Consider the following 24197-nt stretch of genomic DNA (forward strand, 5'->3'; position numbering starts at 1 on the left):
CCTCTATGTATCGTAGCACACAGAGCCCTCTTAGCACTCTGCTGATCTCACATACCAACGCGGAGGTCACACGCTGGCTTGGATACACATAAAATAAGCAATAATAAGGGCACTTCCTCTAATACTTAGTCAAAATTACACACCAGATTTCTGATGCTTGTTAAATCTGTGATGCTTTGGTGAAGTTTGTTATGTTTCTAGGATTAAGTGTTCGTTTTAGTAATGGGCAGGAATGCAAAGTCAACCTAAAGCTAGAAAGTCAACTGAGGATACTTCTGCTTTATTCACTTTTAACACTGGGTGTAAAGAACCATAGAATCATTTAGGTTGGAAAACACCCTGAAGATCATCAAATCCAACCGTTAACCCAACACTGCCAAGGCCACCACTAAACCCTAAGCGTTACACATCTTTCAAATCCCTTCAGGAACAGTGACTCCAGCCATGCCCTGGGCAGCCTGTTCCAATGCCTGAGCACCCTTCTGGGGAAGGAATTGTTCCTAATATCCAACCTAAACCTCCCCTGGGGCACCTTTAGGCAGTTTCCTCTCATCCTCCAGAAGAACTGCCTTTTGGAAACCATGTTCCAACCCCTGGCTCCCTGAAACTGCACAGGTGCATTTAAGGATAGGAACTGAAACTGCATTAGCACATACACCTGGAACACAACCAGCCATGGGCTAGAACAAAACCCACTTCATCTTCCATTACTTCTAGTAGAGGCAGAGCTCCTACCTCAAAGCTTAGTTTTGTCACTACAGCAGATGCTGACAGACATCTAATAAACCAGCTATCAGCCACACAGAGCAGCTCAGGTCCTAAATAGAGGTATCTAGTGCCATTTTAGGCATGTAAAGGCATTAACCAGCTGCTACTCCAGCAATACACAAGTCTCTTGAATGCCCGTGTCCTATTCTACCTGTCTCTTGTGTACATCTAGGATACCTCTGAGATTATACAACAGCAGAAGCCATCCGCATTTGGACATCTCTACCACATCCCTCCTATTCCAGAGGAAAACTGCACTTTAACACCGAAGCACCGACTTAGAAAAAGAGCACAGAACTTCCCATTATCACCAGATCAATCTGCGTCCTCTCCAGATAGAAAAGAACCCGTTTATACATCTAACAGCAACAACTACTGTGTGGTGTTCAAAGAGAAACACCCATGCCCTGGAATCAGCAGAACCTATGGGAATGCAAATTAATGTTTTTATCATGGGAAGGGGGGGGACGACTAATAGAAAAGCTGAAATAAATCACACTGTAAATGTTCCTTGCTATATAGTGCCACCTTGCTGTCAATTCATCAATAAAAATGACAACTGTGAAGGACCGAAGCTTTTGTGCAGGATGTGCAGTACCTTAACCGCAAGTGACTGAGCTTCACGAAGGAATCACTGGCTGAAACGTAACACAGAAGTCATCTTAAAACACAATCCTGACATCCAGACTTTCAGCTTATTTGGAGGACACTTCTCTTCTCTGCTGGTTTCTCCTAAAGCTCCAGTCCTGCTGTTGTTCCTGCACCTGCTCCTCACCTTGAAGCATGAAGAGGTCAAGTTGCCTCTCCTCTGCCTTCTTTCCTTCACAGAGCTCTTACACATCAGCGCCTGCCTTTCCTCACAAACCTCATCTCATTTATTAACCTCTTAATCCACGTGTATGACACTACATAAATGCTAATCAATAAGTGAACTCTTAAAATCAAATGGAAAAAATCAATGGGACAGCCTGATAACAGACTGCTCTGGGACCAGAGGCAACTAACAGCTCATCCTGAAGGATACAGGGCACCTGAGCTTCTTAAACAACCACCTTGTGATTCAAGTCACCTTGATGGATGAAAGCACCAGTGGTCCTGTCTTGCATATCTGCCCCAGATGTTCATCACGCCACTAGTGGATTTGTGCCTTGTGTCAGAAAGCTGACTGCTTGACTGGCAAAACACAGAATCATGGAATGGTTTGGGTTGGAAGGGGCCTTAAAGCTCATCCAGCCCCAACCCCTGCCACGGGCAGGGACCCCTTCCACTAGAGCAGCTTGCTCCAAGCCCCTGCGTCCAACCTGGCCTTGAACACTGCCAGGGATGGGGCAGCCACAGCTTCTCTGGGCACCCTGTGCCAGCGCCTCAGCACCCTCACAGGGAAGAGCTTCTGCCTAAGAGCTCATCTCAGTCTCCCCTCGGGCAGGTTAAAGCCATTCCCCTTGGCCTGTCCCTACATCCCTTGTCCCAAGCCCCTCTCCAGCTTTCCTGCAGCCCCTTCAGGCACTGGAGCTGCTCTCAGGTCTCCCCTTCAGGAGCCTTCTCTTGTCCAGGCTGCCCCAGCCCAGCTCTCTCAGCCTGGCTCCAGAGCAGAGCTGCTCCAGCCCTCGCAGCACCTCCATGGCCTCCTCTGGCCTCGCTCCAACAGCTCCACGTCCCTCTTGTGCTGCTGCCCCAGAGCTGGATCAGGACTGGAGAAGGGAGGGTCTTACCAGAATGGACTAGAGGGGATGAACAGGCTTTCCAAGAGCTAAAGTTTCCTTGCTCTGAAACGACAATCCAGCAATCCATCTGCACCTGAGATATTCCAAGGAGAAGAATTACCCGGATGCATCAGGATACTGTTTCCCTATGGCTTCAAAGACAGGACTGCTCTGCTAAACTGACTTTACCACCCACCAAGGTCCAGCTGATGCGTTCCAGGGAGACCCAGCAGCTGAGCCAAGCGACTCTTCCCTTTCACAGCAGCAACAGGAGCTCTCGGGGGAAACCAAAAACCCCACATTGCACAAGGTGAAGGTAGGATGTCATGAGGGGCAGCTCCATAAAGGCTTCTTTATGGACGGCTCTTCTTCACTAGCTCAAGAGTGACAGCTCTCAGGCACGCACAGATCACCGGAGCGGATTTGGTTTCACAGGCGGGGATGTTGAGGTGAAGGGCAACCACCTCTGGCCCTCTCTATTCCGCATCAATCCTGCCTCAATCAGCAGGTTAAAGGTGAAAATGGGCCTTAGAGCTCCAGTGGTGTCTGTTTTCCCGGTTGGATGGCTGTTTCAGAGCCTCCTGCAATTACAGTGCACCATAGGGTGGAGATCCCCCACCAGCATGGACCAGCTCCTGCTGTTTGTGCCCCATGGCAGATGCCTGAAGCAATAGCAACCTGCTCCAGGGTGGATGGACCACGAGCAGCCACAGCTGAGAGTGCTCAGGAGGAGGCAGGGTCAACAGTTGAGTCTTGGAGGAACAGAACCCAAAGGAAACGTGTTCCCATTCCAGTGCAAGGTCTCCTTTTGCTGAGCTTCTCCATGGAGTCCCATCTGAGTGGCTGCACTGCCTGCTTTACCACAAAATATACATGAAAACAAGATGAAGGAATAATTAGCGATTGCATAATGTCATACTGAATCGCTCTCGGCCTTGGAAAGAAGAATGTAATGTCTGTGTTAACTTCAGCAGACAGACACAGCAATATGGGGTGCACGGGACCAAACCCCAGACCTGGCGCTGGCAACAGCAGGAAAAGCCCAGTCATTCCCAAGCAAAACCCAAGGATCAGCCTAAAGCACAGGTTAAGGTGAGAACCAGTATCTCCCACCCCACCATCTTCAGATGTCACCATCTACACAACCTCAGGGCACTGTTTACGTGCCATCTCCAGGAACAAAAAACCCAGCCACAAGGCAGAAAAATCTGCTTCTCGCGTTCCAGTTCCTCATTTCCTCCCTTTATTTCCTTTGTCGAGCCCCCAGAAACATCTCCCAGTGAAAGAGGATTTGATTGTTTGCTTGGATTTATTGTTCCAGCCTGTAAAGTGTCGACAGACTCCACAATTCCCACTGCCATGCCCTAACGAAAGAAACCCAGGCAGCGCGCTCTGCGTAAGAGAAGTGCTAACAGAATATGTTTGCACTCTTGATGTTTTTGTTGTTTGAAGGCTCTAGGGAGCATCCAGGCACTTTTAATTCCTCACTGCACCAATACATCCTTCCTGGATCAAGAGTGATGGACTCTGAGTGGCTGAACGGATTAGGGATCAATGTGATTTTACTATAATTGAACTACAAAAGGCTGTGTTTAAAGTAACACTTAGACTAGATTAAACCCACCAAAGCAAGAAAAATCAGAGTTAAGGCTCTAAATCTCCTTTGAGCTCATGCCTTTGTGTCTTGCCCTCTCCCTGTCCCCTTTCTGCAGAGCACAGCGAGCAGCAGCTTGGATTTTCAGCACCAACTTTGAAGCATCCTGCCTTTGTGAGTCAGAGTTAACACTGATTTAAAAACAAATAAATGACTTCATGTGCCCTTACAAAATACTGCTGGGTTTTGGGCACTAGAAAAAAAACCAACCCAAAAATGTACCCTGAGCCTAACAAGCAAGAAACACAGTGGTTTGGCCAAGACCCTGGAATGTCCTTCCTGGTGCTCCGGGTTAGCCACAGCCCAGGGGATTCCTGCCCGACAATCCCTGTCTGAGCACATCTCCATGGGCATCTGCATAAAGATGCATCAGAGAGGAGCAAAAATGCTTCTCTCTGTCACCCAAGATGGGTCTGCGACTTGGGCACCTTTCCTGACGAGGACTCTGGGCAGGCTGAGCATCACAAGAGGCACAGGACACTGCTGGATTTCAGCCTGACATTAGGATGTTCCAACACAGCTCCCAAACCATTTCTTGCTGCTTCTTAGATGTGACATAACTGCTCTGAGACGGCTTTTAATCAAAGTCCAAATGGTTTCCAGAGAACAGAAAGCACCTTGTTCTGATGTTACCAACAGGGGGTAAATGGATGGTGTTAACATCAAGGCAGAAGGATTAAGTGATATTAAGAGCATGAAATAAGGCAAAAAAAGGCTCCTCATTAAACATCTGCAGGGGTCTGTTTGTTAATTTTGGTTGGGTGGTTTTAAGTCATTCCCACCATCTCATCTTTCTACTTCTGCAACTCTTCCAGTTTCATAGGGAGACATGGGTGGGAGACAGCTGCACAGAGACAACTAAATCCCTTTACTCTAATGGACATCAAAAGGGCATTTGAAGCACAAGGTGTGACATGGAAATAGGTCCCACATCCTCAAGTGATCTCCAGATGTTGAAAACCTTGGCCACACCTTGTTCAGAGATGAAACAGGGACCATGTCCTCACCACAGCACGTTTCTAACCTGAACTGAAGGGTATGGCCAGCTCCACCTTCCAAAGAGTACACGACTGTGAGGTTGTGACACTGTGAGGTCCTAGCACAGGGTGCCCAGAGAAGCTGGGGCTGCCCCATCCCTGGCAGTGCTCAAGGCCAGGTTGGACACAGGGGCTTGGAGCAAGCTGCTCCAGTGGAAGGGGTCCCTGCCCGCGGCAGGGGTTGGAGCTGGAGGAGCTTTAAGGTCCCTTCCAACCCAAACCATTCTGTGATTCTACAACTCCTACAAGTACACAAAATTCGCAAGGTTTTAAATGGGTCCTAATAAATCTGTAAGGTGACACAAACTGTTACCTTCCACCAAGTCATTACAGCAAACATTTCCAAAGGTAATTTCATTCCAAACATGGATTTAGAAAACAAATCCGGGCATCTCTTGAGAGGGAAAACTAATGGACAAGTCTTTGTTGACAACATTTTTGTGTTACCCCATGCAGATAACTTTTGAGAGGAAGCTCAGCATGATGCTGGAGTGGCCTCAACACCACTGAGGTCCACCATAAATTAACACCAGACTTCGAAATTGGTTTCCCCAGGCAATCTGGAGTTTAGAAAAACAAGCATCATTTGGGTCTCTGGAAGTAGAGAGGTGTGACAGAGGATGAAGGTGATAATACCTCCACTTCTGGGAAGCTGATGTGGCTGTGGCTTCTGGATGACTAAAAAAGCACCTATCACATTCACGGGTGTTAGGAAACAAAATACCATTTAATTGGCTGCAATGTGTAATTTGGCCTGCCTTTTATGGTCTCCATCATCTGTTTAGACTCTTCAGGTTTGCACAAGACCCAGTAAAATGGGCAGTTATTAGTTGGCCTGTAGGCACTACCATAATGAACATGATTAATAATGGTAGATGCATTATCCTAAAGATACTGATCAGTGGAAGGAAGGAGCAACAAAAAGTAATTAACAGCCTGGAGATACAATCTTAACAGCAAAACCCTGTATTTAAGGATAATGATAAAACTAGCTCAAACCCATCATTGCTGGGAAATTAAGAATTAAGGCTGCAACTGGAACATGTGTCTTCACACCTCTTGTTTCCTTAGCACACGGGAAGATGGCAGTGGCAATGAAAGATTAATAGAATCCAACATTTCACTTGACACCACTTGGGAGGCAGCTGCAGGCAGGGCAGGCAGGACTGCTCTCCAGAGCCAGCAAAGGGCTTCAGATCACTGAGCTGGAGAGGAGAATGTGGCAGAGGCCACGTAGCAATGGTTAAATAATTAAAGCAAGCCCTATTAAGCAAGGACAGAGACCAGGGTAAACGCAGAAGTAAAGGGATGCAGTTAGAAGGAGAGAAGAGGATGTAAGTTGAGATGTAAAATGTAATGGTAAAAGCCCCCTTGCAAAGGGCATTAGACACTACCTGAAAGGAGGATGGAGCCAGGAGGGGGCTGGTCTCTGCTCCCAGGTAAAAAGCAATAGGACAAGAGGAAACAGCCTCAAGCTGCACCCGAGGAGGGTTAGATGGAGCTGAGGATCAATTCCTTCCCCAAAGGGTGCTCAGGCATTGGAACAGGCTGCCCACGGCAGGGCTGCAGTCACCGTGTAGACGAGGCCCTCAGTGCAATGGGTTAGTGGTGGCCTTGGCACTGCTGGGGAGCAGTTGGACTTGATGATCTTAAAGTTGTCTTTCACTACCCAGTTGATTCTATGATTCTATTATTCTAAAGATGACCAGAAAGCAAAACATACAAGAGTGCCTCTCAAAAAAACTATTCTATAGATCCCCTATGCTGCAGCCTTTGGCCAAAGCAGAGTAACAGGCACTGGGGAGAACCAGCCAAGCAGTGAGGACAAAGATGGTCAAGGTAGTGGGCCAGAGGATGGCAATCTACAGACATACTGGAGAAGGAAAATAGCAACTGGCAAGGAAGTAGATGAGCTGAAACCCGTGAGTCACCTCTTCATCTCTGCCTTACTGCATCCAATGATTAACGCGGCACCTACTCTGTCTGCAACTTCTCTCACAACAGAAACCTGTGCTTCAAAGACACAAGCAAATACATGTGAAGAGGAGACATCTCACTGAGATAGTTACCTTAATTGACTGTCCCTCTAATATGATTTTCAACTTCTGTTGCATCTACCAGCAAAACAAGCAGGGAAAAATAAGCCAAACCAGTTTCACATCTAACGAGCCTCTCTCCATGCCACTGCACACTCATGGCCTTGGCATTCCCTCTCTCAGCAGGCTCAAGACAGGCTCCAGGCTCACCCAATGTCTTGTTTTCACACTATCTTATTAGACTTTGCAGGTCAGTGAAATGACATTTACCTGCAAATACAAAAACAAGCTAAAAAAGCAACCCAGGGTTTCCTGCCTCGTGGGAACATACCTGGATGCTGTCTCAAAACTCCTGGAGGGATTGTCTTCACCTTCCTACCATCCAACTGCCTCAGGTAACAGAGTAGAGGGGTGGCCAGCGCTTTGCAGTGTCACATCAAGGCACAGACCCATGAGGCCTTGGCTCTTCAGCCCACTTTTGCAAGGATTCCCCCTGGTCACCATGCCTGGGGCTGGGTATGGAAGCACTGGACTGCATGGTAGCAATGAGACAGGGTTACACCTCTCACCTTGCACAAGTCCAAGCCACCAAGCACCTTTAAAGCAGCCAACAATCAAATCAGATGCAGACTCAAAAACCTTATTTATCATGTGATGTTATGATAAGAAGCTAAGCTGGATATCCACAACTGCCAGCATTACTGTATCCATCAACATAACCTCATAGATGCTGCTCTCTGAGCAGGAAGCTCCTTAAAACCAAGCACAGAACCAAGAAATCCCGATGTCCCCATGCATCTCTCTCAAGGTTGAATCTAAAGGATGAGTTCACACTGCAGCTTCTTTATCTTGGCTCACGTGTGCAGAAAAACATGTAGGGCTGCTACACCTTTGACGCCCACCAACCAAACATGGCCAGAAGGTTCAGAAGTCATTGAGGGAAATTAAGATGGACACAAAGATAGAACAGCTGCGCATTCCACATGGCTAAAAGTTCCTGCCTAACTTTGTATTTCATCTTCTAAGTGAATAAAAAACACCCTCCAGTAATGATGCAAACAACGCAGAAGAGATAGGTTTCTTCCCATATGAAGGGAAGAACAGGGCAGGGATCTAAGGGAACTGCTCTCCTGAGGGGAACACTGTTTTATTAAGCATCTCTATCAGAGGCAATAGGGAAAAATTAATGCATCAGAGGAAGACCTTCTCATTCCGCAGATGGCCAGCATCCAACACAAACCCACAATAACCACAACTGGGTTTTGAACACAGCAAAAAGACACACAAAGTGTTTGCTATTGGACAAGCAGTAGGCAGAAGAGCTGTTCCACAACTAATGACAGCACTTGCCTGTCTTAACCTCACTGACGGGGTTTGAAGAGCCGATGCTTAAATTCACAACCACTGTCAAGTCACGACCATAACGTAAAGCAGAAGAATGATGGGGCAGAAGAGTGGAACCTCCCTGTCCCCATTCCATGCACATCCACATGTCTCCAACAAGACCCTCCTGCCTTTCGCTGCATCTCCCTCTACTTAGCACTTGCAGAGGAAATTCAACACACAGCGTTTATACATCACTGGACAGATGGAGAGGCCTAAAGTGAGGAGCTCAAATCCATCGAGCGCCTTCCCTTGCTAGAGCCCAGAGTGGAATTCTTCGAGTGCTGGAGACAGATTTTCCTTGGCGGGCGGCCACGAGTGTCGATCTGGCTTTGAGGAGAGATCAGCGTGGCTGTGGAGTGCAGCGACTTCACAGACAAACATAAAACCTTCCTCTTCAGCTCACTTTCGTATAATAAACCCATGAAAATGAAAAGCTAAAACATTTCCAGCTGGCCAGAAGCTGCGGAGAGAACAGGGGACTTATTGCATGCGCAACCTTGGGGTTGATTTGAAATCTCCTGGAGATCTTCAGTGGTATTTGGACATTCAACAGTGTTTGGACAGAAGTGCCTAAGTCACTTTGGAAAGAAAGATGCAGAAGACTGTATTATTTAGGCACCTTTCATATTTTAGCAAGGTTATTTATGGAACTAAATCTATTTCAGATTTCTAACATACAGCACAGGGTGTAACAGCAAAGTTTAAACTTTAAGGGGAAAAAATAACTGTTGCTTCCTTGTAAAGCCTTAAATATTTGAGTATTGCTTTCAGACCCTTGTTATAAAAGGGCTCTTACAGAAGGATTTGAGATGCGACTTGGCTGACTTTATCACTTCATTAAAGGTATTTATGGAGTTAGAATTGTCCCAGGATGAGAAGAAAAGTCCTCTTTTAAAATTACTGTCTGCTCAGAATAGCAATTTTGATTCCCTGGGCTTGACTCATGAGCATGTAGTGATAGGACAAGGGGGAATGGCTTGAACCTGCCCGAGGGGAGACTGAGATGAGCTCTTAGGCAGAAGCTCTTCCCTGGGAGGGTGCTGAGGCGCTGGCACAGGGTGCCCAGAGAAGCTGTGGCTGCCCCATCCCTGGCAGTGTTCAAGGCCAGGTTGGACACAGGGGCTTGGAGCAAGCTGCTCTAGTGGAAGGGGTCCCTGCCCATGGCAGGGGTTGGAGCTGGAGGAGCTTTAAGGTCCCTCCCAGCTCAAACCATTCTAGGATTCTACAGCTCTTTTCCTCTTTACCACACAGTGATGGAATTGCTCCAGTTTCCCTGAGCACAAGGTGAAAAATCAGGCTTCCAACGCAGAGAGGGATTTTACCCTTTAATCTGCTGCACTGAACAAGGAAGAACTCTGATGCTCCTGACAACAACATTTTTATAGGGCTTATTTTCTAGCACAAGGATCTGTATCCAAGGCACAAACCAATCACTACGGTTTTCTACCATTTCCTATTTTATTGTACTAAGAATTAATTTTGGTCATGCCCTTAATTATCCCACATCACTTTGAAAACTGTCTCCCATCTGCAATTGCTCTGTAACAGCTCGCACTGAAATACACTGGGAAGGGAGGGGGAAATCTCTTTCATCTCCTTACTTGGTGCATTTCTTGCGCAGTCATTTTTCTTCCCTACATAACCAAGCTGCGCAAAGCCACGCTAGTTGACAGAGCAGCTCCAAGGTAAGTATAAACCTACCTGAAATATAAACCTGAAATTACTTTTAACATTTGGAGAGTGTCTGGATTTCAGGTTGGAAACACCCCTGCATGATCTATGCTCACAGTCCCTCCCAAGGAGAAAGAAACCAGCCAGGAACACAAACACTTCAGGGTGGCATCTTTTTCCCTACTCTCAGCTTTAAGTCAATATTGTGTTAACATTTAGCAGCTTAAAAGAGAAAGAACGCAATGTCCAGAAAGAACAAATTAAAAACAAGTTGGAGAACTAAATTAAAGACCTTCATCCATCCACCCTTCCAGCCATCCCCTGCTTCGAGGCCTTGCAGATGGAGCTGCCATCCTACAAGAAGCACCACAGTGGTGGAAGCAATGGAACAGCTTCACGCAGATGGAGTCTGGTGACATGTTACATATCATGGGATTAGGTTAGCAACAGGAGCAAGTGAGGTGGGAACTATCTCATCTTTGCACATTATTGTAAGCTCAATAAGCCAGTGATAGGTGGGTTCTTCTCTACACAAAGCGATGAGGTGCTGTCAATTATCTGTACAATACTTGGCATCAACAAGCATCCCTGTTATCCAGAAGATCTAAGATGCTCTGTCCTCACCTGAAACCCAACAGGCCAGAGCATCTCCCCTTTCTCCTCGCAATATTATCTTTAAATGCAAGGAAAAAAGCCAGGACTACCTTCCCAGAAGAAAATGCCATGCACAAAGAAGACCATCTGAAGAAGAGGAAGAACTGAGGGCTACCGTTAAGCTTTCTCCTCACCCAAGCTGAATTCATCTGGCTGCATTTTGCACTTATAAACCATACAAACATTTCACTGCTAATGCACTGGCTCAGAGCAGCTGAACCTCCCTGAGTATTTTTAAGGCATTTCATTCTTCAAACAGCCACAGCTTTCCTCTTCAAAATCCCTGCATTCATGTTTTCCTGCTTGGAAAAGGACCAAAGCCTCCACATTTCCTTCTACCCAGAAGGTTGCAAGCGCGTTGCGTACTGCGGTCAATAAAGTGCCAAGAAGCTAATGAAGATAAAAGTGTCAACGCAGAGCAGTGGTAACACACACCTTTCCCACGTAGCTATTTTGACCATTTTGCAAACTAATTTGGCAGTTGCTGGCAGGTCCTAGTCCTAAAAGCAAACTTGTGGCATCTCGATGCTATTAAACTTATTGCTGCTCTGCAGAAGTGTCTTGGGATGACAGATTGCTCCCTGCACATCAATTGGATTCAGAGAAGTTCTCAAACCCTTACGGGTTAAAAGCAGCTCCAGCATGAATCAGAGTCCCAGTGGTAAGGAGATCATCGATACAAGAGATTATGCAGATGGAAGAAATACCCTCGGCACCCGAAAGTTTTCAGAATGCAAACTACGTCAACCCTGGAAACAAGAGGCACTGCATCATGATGGCAGGAGGGACAAAGCCAGGGGGGTTTAACAGACAAAAAAAGATTGTTTTAATAGGAGAGAAGCATCAGTCATTGAGTCTTACTTCATTCAGACTTTCTATCCAACCCATCCATCTTCAGTGCCAAGAGATGACAGGACCACCTCACTTTCCCCCCCCAGCCTAATGTATCAATAATGCCCATTTCTACCCCAAACAAATGACTTTCACTAGAATGGCCCTTTTCCCTAAATTGGCTTGCCAAGCCCCACAAATGCCTCAGTACCTGCTATGGTCAACTTGGCTCTAACGGGGCCCCCTCAAGAGGTGGGCACCGATGGGTGAAGCCTTCCCCAATCATCTTCCCCAACAGCCACTTTGTCATTCATGGCTGGGGACCATCTGCGGAAGAGGGGACCAGGGAAGGGGGGGACGTTGCCGAGCCAAAGACGGACACCAACGGATGCACACACAGGCACAGCCTCCCCACACAAGCCCAAATGCAAATTCCTTCGCCCTCGCAAAACGCCTCTGTGGGCATTATCTGTGAACAAAGGTCCTCGAGGCGGGCGGTCTCTGCATCACTGCTCTCTCTGTCAGCACCACCTGCTTGGCGTCAGCTGCGAGAGTCGCCCAGTTATCTTTTAGCTGCGTCGGCAGAAGCCACCGGGAGCACAATGGATCCCATCGGCCAGGGTCAGTCTTTCTCACCCCCGTACCACCAGCCCTTTTCACCTCCATCATCTCCAGGAGAGCTCAATAAGGAGGTGGCTTCGAGTGTAGGCAGGAGGAGGAGGAGGGGGGAAATATAGGTCTCTGGCGTAAATCACTGACGCCGTTTCCCCTCCTCTCCTTTTCCTTAAGACCTGATGGTCTTCAGTCACACATCTTAAAAGAAAAACAAAAAACAAAAACACAAAGACTTACTTGTCTCAAGTCGATGAAGGCCAACTGCAGCGTGTCCCCTTGGAACCCAGGCACTGGGCCGGATCTGGCAAACTCTGTGGGAAAGAAAAGAGGATAAAAAGCGCCTTTAACTAACCATGGACAGGGAGATTGGCAGACGGATGACAGGGAAGACAAGAGAGGCTGGGGGAGAGGAGGACCGCGCTTCTAAGGAGTCATGTCTCCCTCCCTTCAGCGTCTTTGTTCGCCCTTCAAAATTCGTGTCATCAAAACACCATTAATTCCACCGTCCTGACAGCAAGGAAACTGTACTAATTCGACCTGAAATTTATTCCCATGAGCCGTACTGGGCTTCAGAGTATTTGTTTTGTGAACGGACAAACAACTCGCCGAGAAGAAAAGGGGGGATGGGGGTGGAAAAGTTTTTCCTCTCCACACAATAAAATCTTCAGCTGTGAAACTCTTTTCAGTTCCGAAAGCTATTTATATTTTAGGGCGCTGAAGGAATTTTCTAATTTCACGCCTGTCACCAGGCCCCATAAGCATTCATCAAAAAAATATGCCCAGCCCTGTCATTAATTACTCGGCAGCCGATCTGTGCATTATCTGCTGGGGTGTGCTTCTTGCCCCAGCACGGTCACCCCAGATAGGAAGAATCGCGGCCGTTCTGCTGCATATTTATTTCTGTTGGATGAAGACATCTGACAACTGAACACCATTGGTTTCCAAAGCCAAGAGAATATTTCCAAGGCCACATTTCCCTCCTTCCAGTGTAATCTGGCCAAAGTTTCATAGTAAAGACGTTTGTTTCTCTTCTAAGCCATTATTTAAACCAAGTCTCAAACCACTGAGGGGGACTTAGAATCACAGAATGGTTTGGGTTGGAAGGGACCTTAAAGCTCCTCCAGTTCCAACCCCCAGCAATGGGCAGGGACACCTTCCACTGGAGCAGCTTGCTCCAAGCCCCATCCAACGTGGCCTTGAACACTGACAGGGATGGGGCAGCCACAGCTGTTCCAGTGCCTCACCACCCTCACAGTAAGGAACTTCTTCAAATTAAAGAATGAATCTTGCATGATTCTACATTAGAGAACCTCAGCTCTTCACGCCATTTAATAGCTTTTACTTGGTAGCACTCATGAAGCCAATGACTGCACATATTCAAGTGTCTCTTTTGATGATGCTCCTGGGGTTGGTTTGCCCAACGTTGCCTAATTTTCACCCTCTTTAGTTACAGAAGTAGTGGCTTTATCCCTGCTCTCCATGCAATCGGAGGGACCTAATTTGTGAAGCCACAATTCAACACTATGAAACATTCAACACATTCATCTTCATATTCTCAAAAGGGAGCTTCTGCCTTCTGAGTTTTATTGCTCCTGCAAACACTGAAGATTGGTGCACGCTGAAACAAAATATTGTCTTGAGATTCAACCATGTTTAAGGGCAAAAAAAGAGGAAAGAGGGAAAAAATACACCAAGGTACAGGTTTTTTAACTTAAATATAGCCCATTAATGCCAAACTGTTCTGTTTTTTACCATACAGGAGCCCTCAAACCAGCTCTTGCAGCTCCACAAAGCTGAGGCCTAAGCAGTAAGGAAGGTAGATTTTGCCTTCTGTCTCCATGACTACACAGAGGTACTAAAGGATCTGTGCTGTCCTTAAATGCTAAGCACGGTCACATCATGCTAGCTGGTCTTCTCCTTCAATGTGTCTCTTTCCAAAAGTCATCTCATTTTCAAGCAGATGCCACAAACCAAGGAAAACACATCACTGCAATCCCATTCTTAAAGGCCTCCTAGAGCAGCCCAGTCCTGTGAGCAGCCCCTATGGCTCTAATGAGAATAGACTAATGAATTAGACACAGGAATTCAGCCCTGTTCCTCAACTGCCTTATTTGTGGAAACCAAAGAAGGGTTATTTATCAGGTTTCTTGTTCCACCTTCCATTAAAATCTCAGGATGGAGAACATCCTTCAATACAGACACCGGTACCTCCAGGGGCACAGCAGCCAGTTTCCAGACATCTATGGCTTTGCTTTTTAATATTTCCAGGTGCCAGGAGAGCTCTAAGATTGAAACCATCGCTCATCTTTGCAGTGATCAGTCAAGTGATAACTGCTGCAGGACAATAGCAAATAGGGCTGTAAAATCATTTCTTTCGGCCAATATTATTAATAGAAACATGTAATAAAAAATAAGAAAGAGAAACTATGTACTTGATTGTTCACGTTTGGATTTTAGATTTAGATTAGAAATGTTTTAGACTTGGAAAAGCACGAATCAAATCCAGAAGGAACCATCCATGGTTGTGCTTATAGACTTTGCCTCTTCTGCACAGGGAGTGGACAAAGGTAGGAGCTGCTCAGCTTCCAGCCACTTCCACTGCCCAACGCTGCAATATTCAGGCTGCAAATAGTCCAAAGTGAGGTTATATTTAACCCTCAAAAACTGCTTTAATTAATTCTAGCTGTAAAGGCATTTTAATGTAGGGTTGCTATAAAATTTGACTGCAGCTTGCCTGAGCCAGCACACGCGCAAGGGAGGACTAACATGAGCTTTCTGACACTGATCTGCAAAGGGATAAATCATCTTTACACATTTGCTCTACACCCCACTGTCTCATCTGGAAAAATTATCCCAAAAGCCACATCAATCCTAAAACGCCCCCAGCTTTGGAAAAGCACATACCTGAGAAGCTAAAAACATTTAGATGTGAGAAACAGTGTCTGAGCATCCTCTCAAGAGGTGAAACTGCCCTGGGCAGCTCTGTGTCTCAGACATCCCCGGGTTGAGGTACCCAACAAACTAAGCTCTAAGGATGGGGTCGTGTCATATTACTGCTTATATTTGGAGGAACACTGGAAAACAGAAACCCTGAAAAGACTGCAGTGAAAGAAAACTTCTATTTTGGAGTAAGGGCTTTGCAGCTGCTAGGAATCTATTTAGAAGCACACACGGAGTTGTGGAATTCAAGGTCTTCCCAAAAGCATGAATTTCACATCCTCAGGAGAAAATGCCTGTGACTGGGTTTCGAATGTTTTCACAAGCCTCCTGAATTTATCACCACTGTCAACTGCTCGTGAACGACCCAAGACAGATTTCACCCCAAGACAAGGTTGCTCGTTAGCAGCTCACCTTTAGCTGTCTCTTACTGAGGAACCATGGGGGAGGAAGGCTGGGAGAGTTATGGAGTGATGCTGCCCTTTAACACCGCACATTACAACAACGGTAGCGCCTTGAACCAACATTTGCTTGAACCATAACTCCCATCAAAAGAATGGATTGGAACCTCCACTGCATTAACAGTGCACTTGACATCCAAGAAGTGAAATGACGCGTGAGATCATATTATTTGTATTACGGAAGAAATGAAATGAGATCAAGAACACAGCTCAGAAGAAAGCTGCTCCAGCCCTTGGCTGTTAGGAGCCCGAGGAGGAATGAATGCAATGCTTCACCCCATGGTTGTTGTAAAAGCAGCCGTACCTTCTGTAATCGCAGGTCACAGTTTACATACCAATGCCACAAACTTCTTTGGAAGGAAGAATGAACAAAGTCTTACAGAAGAAAAAAGAAACAAAGAAGAGAACGGAGCTTTAGAGGAAAGACACAGGCAGTTCTTCTTGGTTTTAATCTCTTCAACCAGATTTCAGGATCGTTTTCTTGGAACGACCAAGCACAGTGTTGGCCTCAGTACTGTCGGATTCGTTTATTGCACTGTCTCCACTACCAAGGCAAGCAGCAAACACAGCAAGCCACCTACAGTACAGCCCCTTGAGCAGAAAATCACAAGAGAATAGAGCAGATCAGTATGCGCCTGTTTGTACAAAGCATCTAGCCAGGCTAAAGGTTTGAGAGACTTGTGTTCAGGCCAAAAAAGTAATGTCTTTGCAAGGTCTACAGGCTTGGGCCACCCAGGGCAGGTCAGAAGGGGACTCTACCCTCTCTTCCAAAACATTTCACCGATGAAAGAATCAAGGAACAGGAACCGTTAAGCCCTTTACAATGAACAAAGAAGAAAGAGTTCAAACGCACACCAGAAAAGAGACATCCACTGTAAATTAATTACACAGAACGGGGGAATCTCTTTTTGTACAAGGCTAAGCACATGGGGACAGAGTCTTACCCATATTGTGAGGTTAAAATGAACCCAGCCGGTGACTTCATTCCTCAAAAACATCATTCTGAGGGTACCGAATGACATGAAACCACCAGAGTTCATGACTGCAGACCTGAGGGATCGAGGTTACAGCAGCTCCTGTTGAAGGCAACCCGGGCAACCTGCTTGTGGTTGCATCACCATGAACATGATTTTGCATTTGGGGAAACACCATCTCATTCTTCCTCATGAAAGAACATAGGTCTCAAAGTCATCTTCCTTGGACAAAACCTTGGAAACCTATCTTAGAAAAGCCAAGTGACAGGACATCTTGCACCTTGCCCAGAGGATACTCAAGCTGAATAACAAATCTCTGCATGGATGCTGGAGAAGCTCACCAGGGGAAAAAAAACAATAAATAGAAATTGAAGCAGGAGGAATAGCGAGATGGTCCCAATCTCCATATTGAGCTTATATGTCACCCACACCATTCCCACGCAGCCCTGCTTTGGAGCTGTTCCCTATTACAGGCCAAATGATCAAAGCTCATTCCCATCTGGGGAATGCCAGAGAGCTGTGGGGAGAGGGAGGAATTCCCCAAAATACACTGAACTGGGTCAGATTAAATAAAATTCTACTCCTCTCCATCATTTGCTCCTCTGATGGAACAAAGTTGAGCCTGGAGTCCTGTTATTGCATCTGAGTGGTGCCAGGGGAGGTGATGGTCTGCTGACAGGGCTGAGGAGCATTCACAGCCCCAGAGAGGAGTTCCTCAGTGATGGACCACTAGATGTTCTCAAGCAGAAGAAAAGGAAGCGCTTAAGAAATTGCACGAGATGTGCAGCAAGAAATCTGGTCCCTGCCAATCTGCAGGACAGGGTTACAGAACCACGTTACACATCTATATAGGTTCCCAAACCATAACCCAAGTGGTACAGTGTGTGTATCTTAGTAGATACGAAGTGAGAACTTCACTCCACTAAAATACAAGTACTAGGAAAAGTGGAATGTGCACATCTCACTATTAGCTTATTCAAGCTGCAAAGGTTGACAAACATCAGCAGCATGTGCCCTTGATGGTGGGGAAGGGAAACTGGGTGCAGAGCTGAGGAACCGTACTCTTAAAAGTGCTTAAACAGAATTAGGTGGGGACAAAGGTATCTTTTATTACGGTTACAAAGGACTGTAAAGATGGATAAATAGACAGCAGTGGGTATCTTGGTAACAAAGGAGAACATGGGAAGGTGTTGGAGGTGGAGGATATTCATAATATTGCAGCAGAAAGCAGAAGTTGGAGACAAGAGGAGAGGTGAGGCTGAGATAGGATTAGCAACAGGTTTACAAAGTAGACAGAAGAGAAGGAAAACAGAGAAATACTGAAGCTGAAATGCTGAAGGAGACAAGGTGACAGATGAAGGGAGAACATAGGGCAAAAGATCAGGTGATGGTTAGAGATAGCAGAGGCAAGCAGGAGGTCTAAGTTCAAGGACAAAGTAAAAAGGCTGGAGGGAAGCTCATTTGTCTCTGACATCACACAAACTCCAAGATTTGCTCAAGTCTGACTTGCAAAGACCGCTTAAGTAGAGAGCCTTGTCCAGATACTCCACATCAGCACCCAGACACAAAGGGCATGGTTTTGGTGCCTCATGGACAGGGAGTCACACACTTCCCCGTGCATATTTATACACACTAAGTGACCAGGCATTGCTTTCTTTGCAACCTCTGTGAAAGGTCAGCTGAGGTAAATGAATGCAGCACTAAATAAGTTAATGCTACACCCAGGGGAACAAATTCAGGGAGAAATGAGGGTGAATAAATTGAAGCAGAGGAACGTGGCACAGCCATGGACCACAGGCTCCCACTTCCATGTCCTCCGTCACTCGGTGCAGCAATAATTTACCCTTCCCATTTCAGAAAGCACGTACAGCAGGGCCTGGAAGACAGCTCTGCTGTTAATACGCATCACCCCGCTCCACTTTAACAGCAGGAAAACACAAAGTTATGTTTCCTAATGAAATGGGGAACAGCCCCCAGCGAGGGCTGACTTTTGACAGGTGAAGAGGTGGAAGGAAGCAACACTCTCCTTTTGTCCTCTGAGGGACAGTGCAGGTCACAGCCACCATGAGCAACAAGCACCAGGCAATGAAGGGGTCTGACAGCTCCCAAGGATGCACTGAACTATGTGCTTGTGCAAGGCATCAGGATTTGCTTGCTTCACGGTGTAAAGGGTCTTTCAAGCCATCCACATGGGCAGCTCACACAAACTGTGCTGAACCTTACATATGGGACAGTCCAGGACCCTAACAGCACTTCAGTCAATAGGCAGCAGCTTTCTAAGGTGCCAAAATCCATGATCTGGTTCAGCCATGGACCTCTACACTAAACACACCCTCACACTCTCAAAGCTCAGCACCCTTTTGGCAGAACTGCTGGTTTTCTTGCTGCTCAGCCCCAATCCAGGTTGTGATGTCCCAGGATGCAGCATCAGTGCATGACCCCAAGCCAGCCCTAAGGAGGAAACGTGAGGCAAGGAGCTGTGTTTGCTCCTGACACACACAATAAAGCATGGCCCTCATCACACTTGTGCTCCAGACCCTTCACTGGAGCTTTGTTGCCCTTCTCTGGACAGGCTCCAGCAGCTCAATTTCTGCCTTGGAGCAAGGGACTCAAAACTGATCATGGCACTGGAGGTGCATCGAGAGATCAGCATCAGTGGCGTGGACTTTTCTCTCCTGATGTAATCTGCTTAACCCTTTCCCTTTGTTCACTGCAACATCCCCTTTTCTCCTCCAAAACACAAGCTTTTGCTAATGCATTGTGGCAGGATGGATACCAGCAAGCCCACAATGTAATATCCTAAAATCAGGGGGTTTGTCCTCAAAACCTCTTCACTCACCTCTAGTGTTGAGCATGCTAATTCCCAGTGGGATGCAGGTTGGAAGAGCATCAGGCAACCCTTCACAGGGTGTGAAGCCGAGCCTGTCCTCAAGGGAGAGGACCCCTCCGGTGTGGAGGGCAAACCCCAGCATCCTACACAAAATAACTGGATTTCCACGTGGAAAGTCCTCAGAACCAGATAACGCGGCCAAGAGGGAGGTGGGAAACAGCTGTGCCAGGGCCTGTATCAGCACATTTTGGCACGCTTGTGTGCTGGGATGGAGGACCCCTCAAACGGGGCAGGCATCTGTGTTTCCTCCCGCCTGCCCCCAGGAGTGCTCTGACTGAAAATGGGGAGTTGAATGCAATTTGAAATATAATTTTTATAGTGCTTTTAATTTCTCATAAAGCAGCGGTTAAAAGACTTTGGAGATTAGGGAGCTGCTTATTTTATGATCTAAGGATTGTAAAAACAATCTGCCTCAACCACTGCTGGAACCGGTTACAGAGATGGGAAACGCTTTTGTAGGAGCGAGAGCAGCCCCCTTTTTTGTTGCCTTTTCAGTCGTAATCTCCAAATCTGGGTTGTTACACTCGATTCCCACTACCTCTGAGGTACGGGAGATACGGAAAAATGATCTATAAACCAGCACCAGGAGGTCCCCAAAATGAGCAGGGCAGGGAACTGGGTTACAAGGCACGTAGCAATTACAAAAAGCACGTTCCATGTGCTGTTATATCTTGGGTTACAGATGGATTCTGGAAGACAGCAAACTCATTTCATAAAGCAAATGCCTGGTCTGAAAAAAGCATCACCTCCTCTATTTACAGGTTCACAGCAATATTTGTGGTAGGGTGGTTTTTTCCTCTCTAGAGCTGTTTTTTTTCCTCTTTTCAAGCTGGTTTTCTGGGCTGGAGCCAGAATTCCTTCCTAAATTGAGACATAATTAGATGTGTCCCACTGTGTCTTGCTGGGCAGTTCCTTTAACCTCGATGCCTTATTTCACTTCAGGTTTAAAAAGGAGGTAAGAGAATCTCTCTTGACTGCATAAAAAAGAGCTATGTGGAGCCAAGCAATAAGAATGAGAGTTACAACTAATACCTGGCCAACAACAAGCCATTTAAAAATGACTTTTGCCCTTCCCTGGATGCCAGCCGTGCCATCCACACACACACATGCTGCTGTAAAGCTGCATGAAAAGACTTTCAGGCCTCTAATATGCATCTTGGGAAACAGGTTTTGGCTGGGACAAAAGAAGAGGCTATCCACCTCCATGGACAGGACCAGTGCCTTGCATCTCCTCAAGCCCCTTGGTCTTACCACTGGGGTAATCATAGAATCATAGAACGGTGAGGGTTGGAAAGGACCTTAAGATCATCCAGTTCCAACCCCCCTGCCATGGGCAGGGACACCTCACACCAAACTATGGCACCCAAGGCTTCGTCCAACCTGGTCTTGAACATCACCAGGGATGGAGCATTCACAGCTTCCCTGGGCAACCATTCCAGTGCCTCACCACCCTCACAGGAAAGAATTTCCTCCTTAGATCCAACCTAAACTTCCCCTGTTTTAAGTTTTAACCTGTTACACCTTGTCCTATCAGGTGTAATGAATAGTGTCTCCCTAATGAATAGTGTCTCCCCAGCATCCTTATAAGCCCCCTTCAGATACTGGAAGGCTGCTATGAGGTCTCCACGCAGCCTTCTCTTCTCCAGGCTGAACAGCCCCAACTTTCTTAGCCTATCTTCATATCTGCATCACCCTCAAACCATGCTTAATATACAAATTAATTAATTTGTATATTTGCCTCACCACTCTTAACCAGCTTACACCTTTGGCATTCACAAGAGATTAAAAGAAAAGCCTAATAAACTCCAAGATTGAAACTCTGAAGCCCTGTTCCCACATCACAGACCTCACTAGAAGTGCTCTAACCAGCTATAAAATCCTATTTTAACACAATAAGTTGATGATAAAGTAGGGAAGGCTCTGGTGTCTGGGGAGAGAAAAAGGGCTGGAGGCAAAGACATAAAACTGAATATGCAACTGGTACAATAAGGATGCCGAGATGCATACCTAGGCTTTCAGGTGAAGGATAAAAAAACCCCAAATACACAAAAAACTAAATAAAAACCTTAAAAATGGGAATATTTTGTGACTACACCAGTTCACTCTTGGGATTGGCTTTTCCTAAAACAAAAAAATCTTTAGGCACTGCTTCTGTAAAATGGACCTCCAATTATTCCTAGTGTCAGCAAAGCCACCAGAGAAACCCACAGGGATGAGGGAACGTGGTTTTGTTGCCAAAAAGGGAAGTAAAAGACTGTGTCTGGGTTTACTGATCTAGGGGCTGACAGTGATGGATAGGAAGGTTACAGCACCGGCATCCGTCTCCATTCCCTGCCTGTGACGGCACCTTGGGAAGGGGCTATGGGGGGAGCAGGTCGCCAGCCCAATGCTCAGGTTGGCGTCACCTGCTCTTGAGTGTCTGAGTGCTCCTGGTTTTGTCTCACAAAACACTTGGAATTTAAGGAACCATGCTTTTAAACCTGGTATTAAATGCCATCCCTTTTACTTGTCCATCAAGGGCTTTCAGGGAAGAGATGCTGCTTAGTGACCCACGTTAACGGATGGGGCAGAAAACTGCAGGGTTGCAAGGCTATTGGCAGCCAAAAGAAAAAGAAGGAAGCTATTATTAATGACAAATGCTTCCCATTATCCTCAGGAACATCGCCTGGCCCTCTGGACACTGACTGGGAACACAGCTGTGACTGCTGCAGCCCCAACACGTTGATGGGACACAAATTAGACAGCAAGAATTTCGTGATGAAGGTGTTGCTGACAGTAAAATAAGGCACTGCTTGTGCTGCAACATAGGGTATAGCTGCAGCTTTTGGATGTGATGCATTGAGGAACAAGCTGCTCTAGTGGAAGGTGTCCCTGCCCATGGCATGGGGCTGGAACTGGATGAGCTTTAAGGTCCCTTCCAACATAAACCAGCCTGGAATTCTATGATTAAACAGGGAACCTTCTCCCAGGCTATTCAGCTGAGTGCTGGAAACTGGCAAAAGCCATGAAAAATTTAAATATACTTCTTGCAAACACCAAAATCCTTACTGAGTGACCTCTCTCAGGTATAAACTTCATCTCACTCTTGATGGGTGCAGCTGAACTAAAACACAACCAGTAACACCTTTTATAAAGGGTGGAAGAATATCTTTTGAGATTGTTAAGTGATAGATGATGAAGAAACCAACACAACTGATTTCACTGAGTTACAGAATCACAAAATCAACGGTTTGGGTTGGAAAGGACCTTAAGATTATCAGGTTCCAACCCCTGCGATGGGCAGGGACACCTTCCAGGAGACCAGGTTATCAGAGACAGGAAAAGCAAACTCACTGCTATTTAGGCAAGATACATCCCGAGCTGCAGCTCAACTGAGAGAAAGGCAGATATTTGGGGAAAAAAAAACACCACTTCCTCCAAAATAATTTATCAAGGATTTTATAAACTCTTCATCAACTCTATTGAGCTCTGTGTTTTCCATAGCTGTGGTCACTATTCCATCCTAACATTAATGCCAATAGCAAATCCATCCTACTCATAGGGAGAGAGGTTCCTGCGCAGAAATGTGTTCACCTTGCTTTAGCTTAACTATTAAACTAGTTTTGTCAGGTTCATCCTCTATGTTTTTAGCCCTTTTATTGAGGAGGATAAAAAGCAACTTGAGGGAAATCTTCGGATTCCAGAGCTAATTCAGGTGCAAGTTAGATGAGCAGAAAAGAGCAGGGCTGAGAGCAAAGCCGTGGTGCTGGCACCACAATGCTCCACGCACACCTCTGAAAGGATGCAGTCATTTTAGCACAAGACATCTCCATAACGGTAAGTCTGCAATAAGAGTTTGCTTTGAGAAAGAATTTCTCCATTCCTGGCAGTGTCCAAGTGCAGGCTGGACAGAGCCTTGGGTGCCATGGTTTAGTGTGAGGTGTCCCTGCCCATGGCAAGGGGGTTGGAACTGGATGAGCTTAAGGTCCTTTCCAACCCTAACCATTCTATGGTTCTATGATTCTGTAAGAATTCCCTGCAGCAGACAGAGAAGACAAACAGCTGAGGTCAGGAGAGGACCAGAACTTCTTAGGAACAGAAGCCCAATCACTGTTTTCAGAAAGAGGCATAAGCAAAGGGGATTTTTGTTAGTCCTCCGCATGTTTCACCCATTCCTATTTTTATAATGCTCCATCTCAAAAAGCAGGGACGGTCTGGAAATGTTCTTCTGGCCTCAAGCTGTGCCAGGGGAGGTTTAGGTTGGATACTAGGAAAAGCTTCTTCAACAAAAGGGTGCTCAGGCATTGATACAGGCTGCCCAGGGCAGTGCTGGAGTCACTGTGCCTGCAAGTGTTCAAAACCAAGGCCCTCAGTGACATGGGTCAGTGGTGGCCTTGGCAGTGCTGGGATAAAGGTCGGACTTGATGATCTTAAAGGTATTTTCCAACCTGGTTGAGCCTATGATTCTATTCTATGCAAGCATGAAGGCTGCGTTACAGAGAAAAAGCAAGAGTAAAGCTTTCATCTCTTAGAATTGACCGGGCTACTCTGTCCCGAAGACATCACCAAGTGTCACTGTGCACAGTACCCGTGACCTTTGC

General features: G+C 46.4%; 1 protein-coding gene across 7 annotated transcripts in view; it reads right to left on the reverse strand.

Annotated features, from left to right (window-relative positions):
• Positions 1–24197, reverse strand: part of EXOC6B (exocyst complex component 6B) — a 293471-nt gene that overhangs the window by 58499 nt on the left and 210775 nt on the right. For 6 of the 7 annotated variants that reach the window (XR_009964821.1, XR_009964822.1, XM_062618884.1 and 3 more), the window contains one exon: positions 12593–12666. Coding sequence is in view for 5 of the 7 variants with exons in the window: in XM_062618884.1 (XP_062474868.1) it covers positions 12593–12666 (74 nt within the window). In the remaining 2 variants the exon portion in view is untranslated. Of the gene's footprint in view, positions 1–9996; positions 10282–12592; positions 12667–24197 lie in introns of those variants that run through there. The other variant, XM_062618888.1, reaches the window with a different exon arrangement.

The sequence above is a fragment of the Pezoporus occidentalis genome, unplaced genomic scaffold (genome assembly GCF_034315485.1).
Source record: "Pezoporus occidentalis ecotype Australia unplaced genomic scaffold, CSIRO_AGI_Poc_V1 ctg205, whole genome shotgun sequence".
NCBI lineage: Eukaryota > Metazoa > Chordata > Aves > Psittaciformes > Psittacidae > Pezoporus > Pezoporus occidentalis.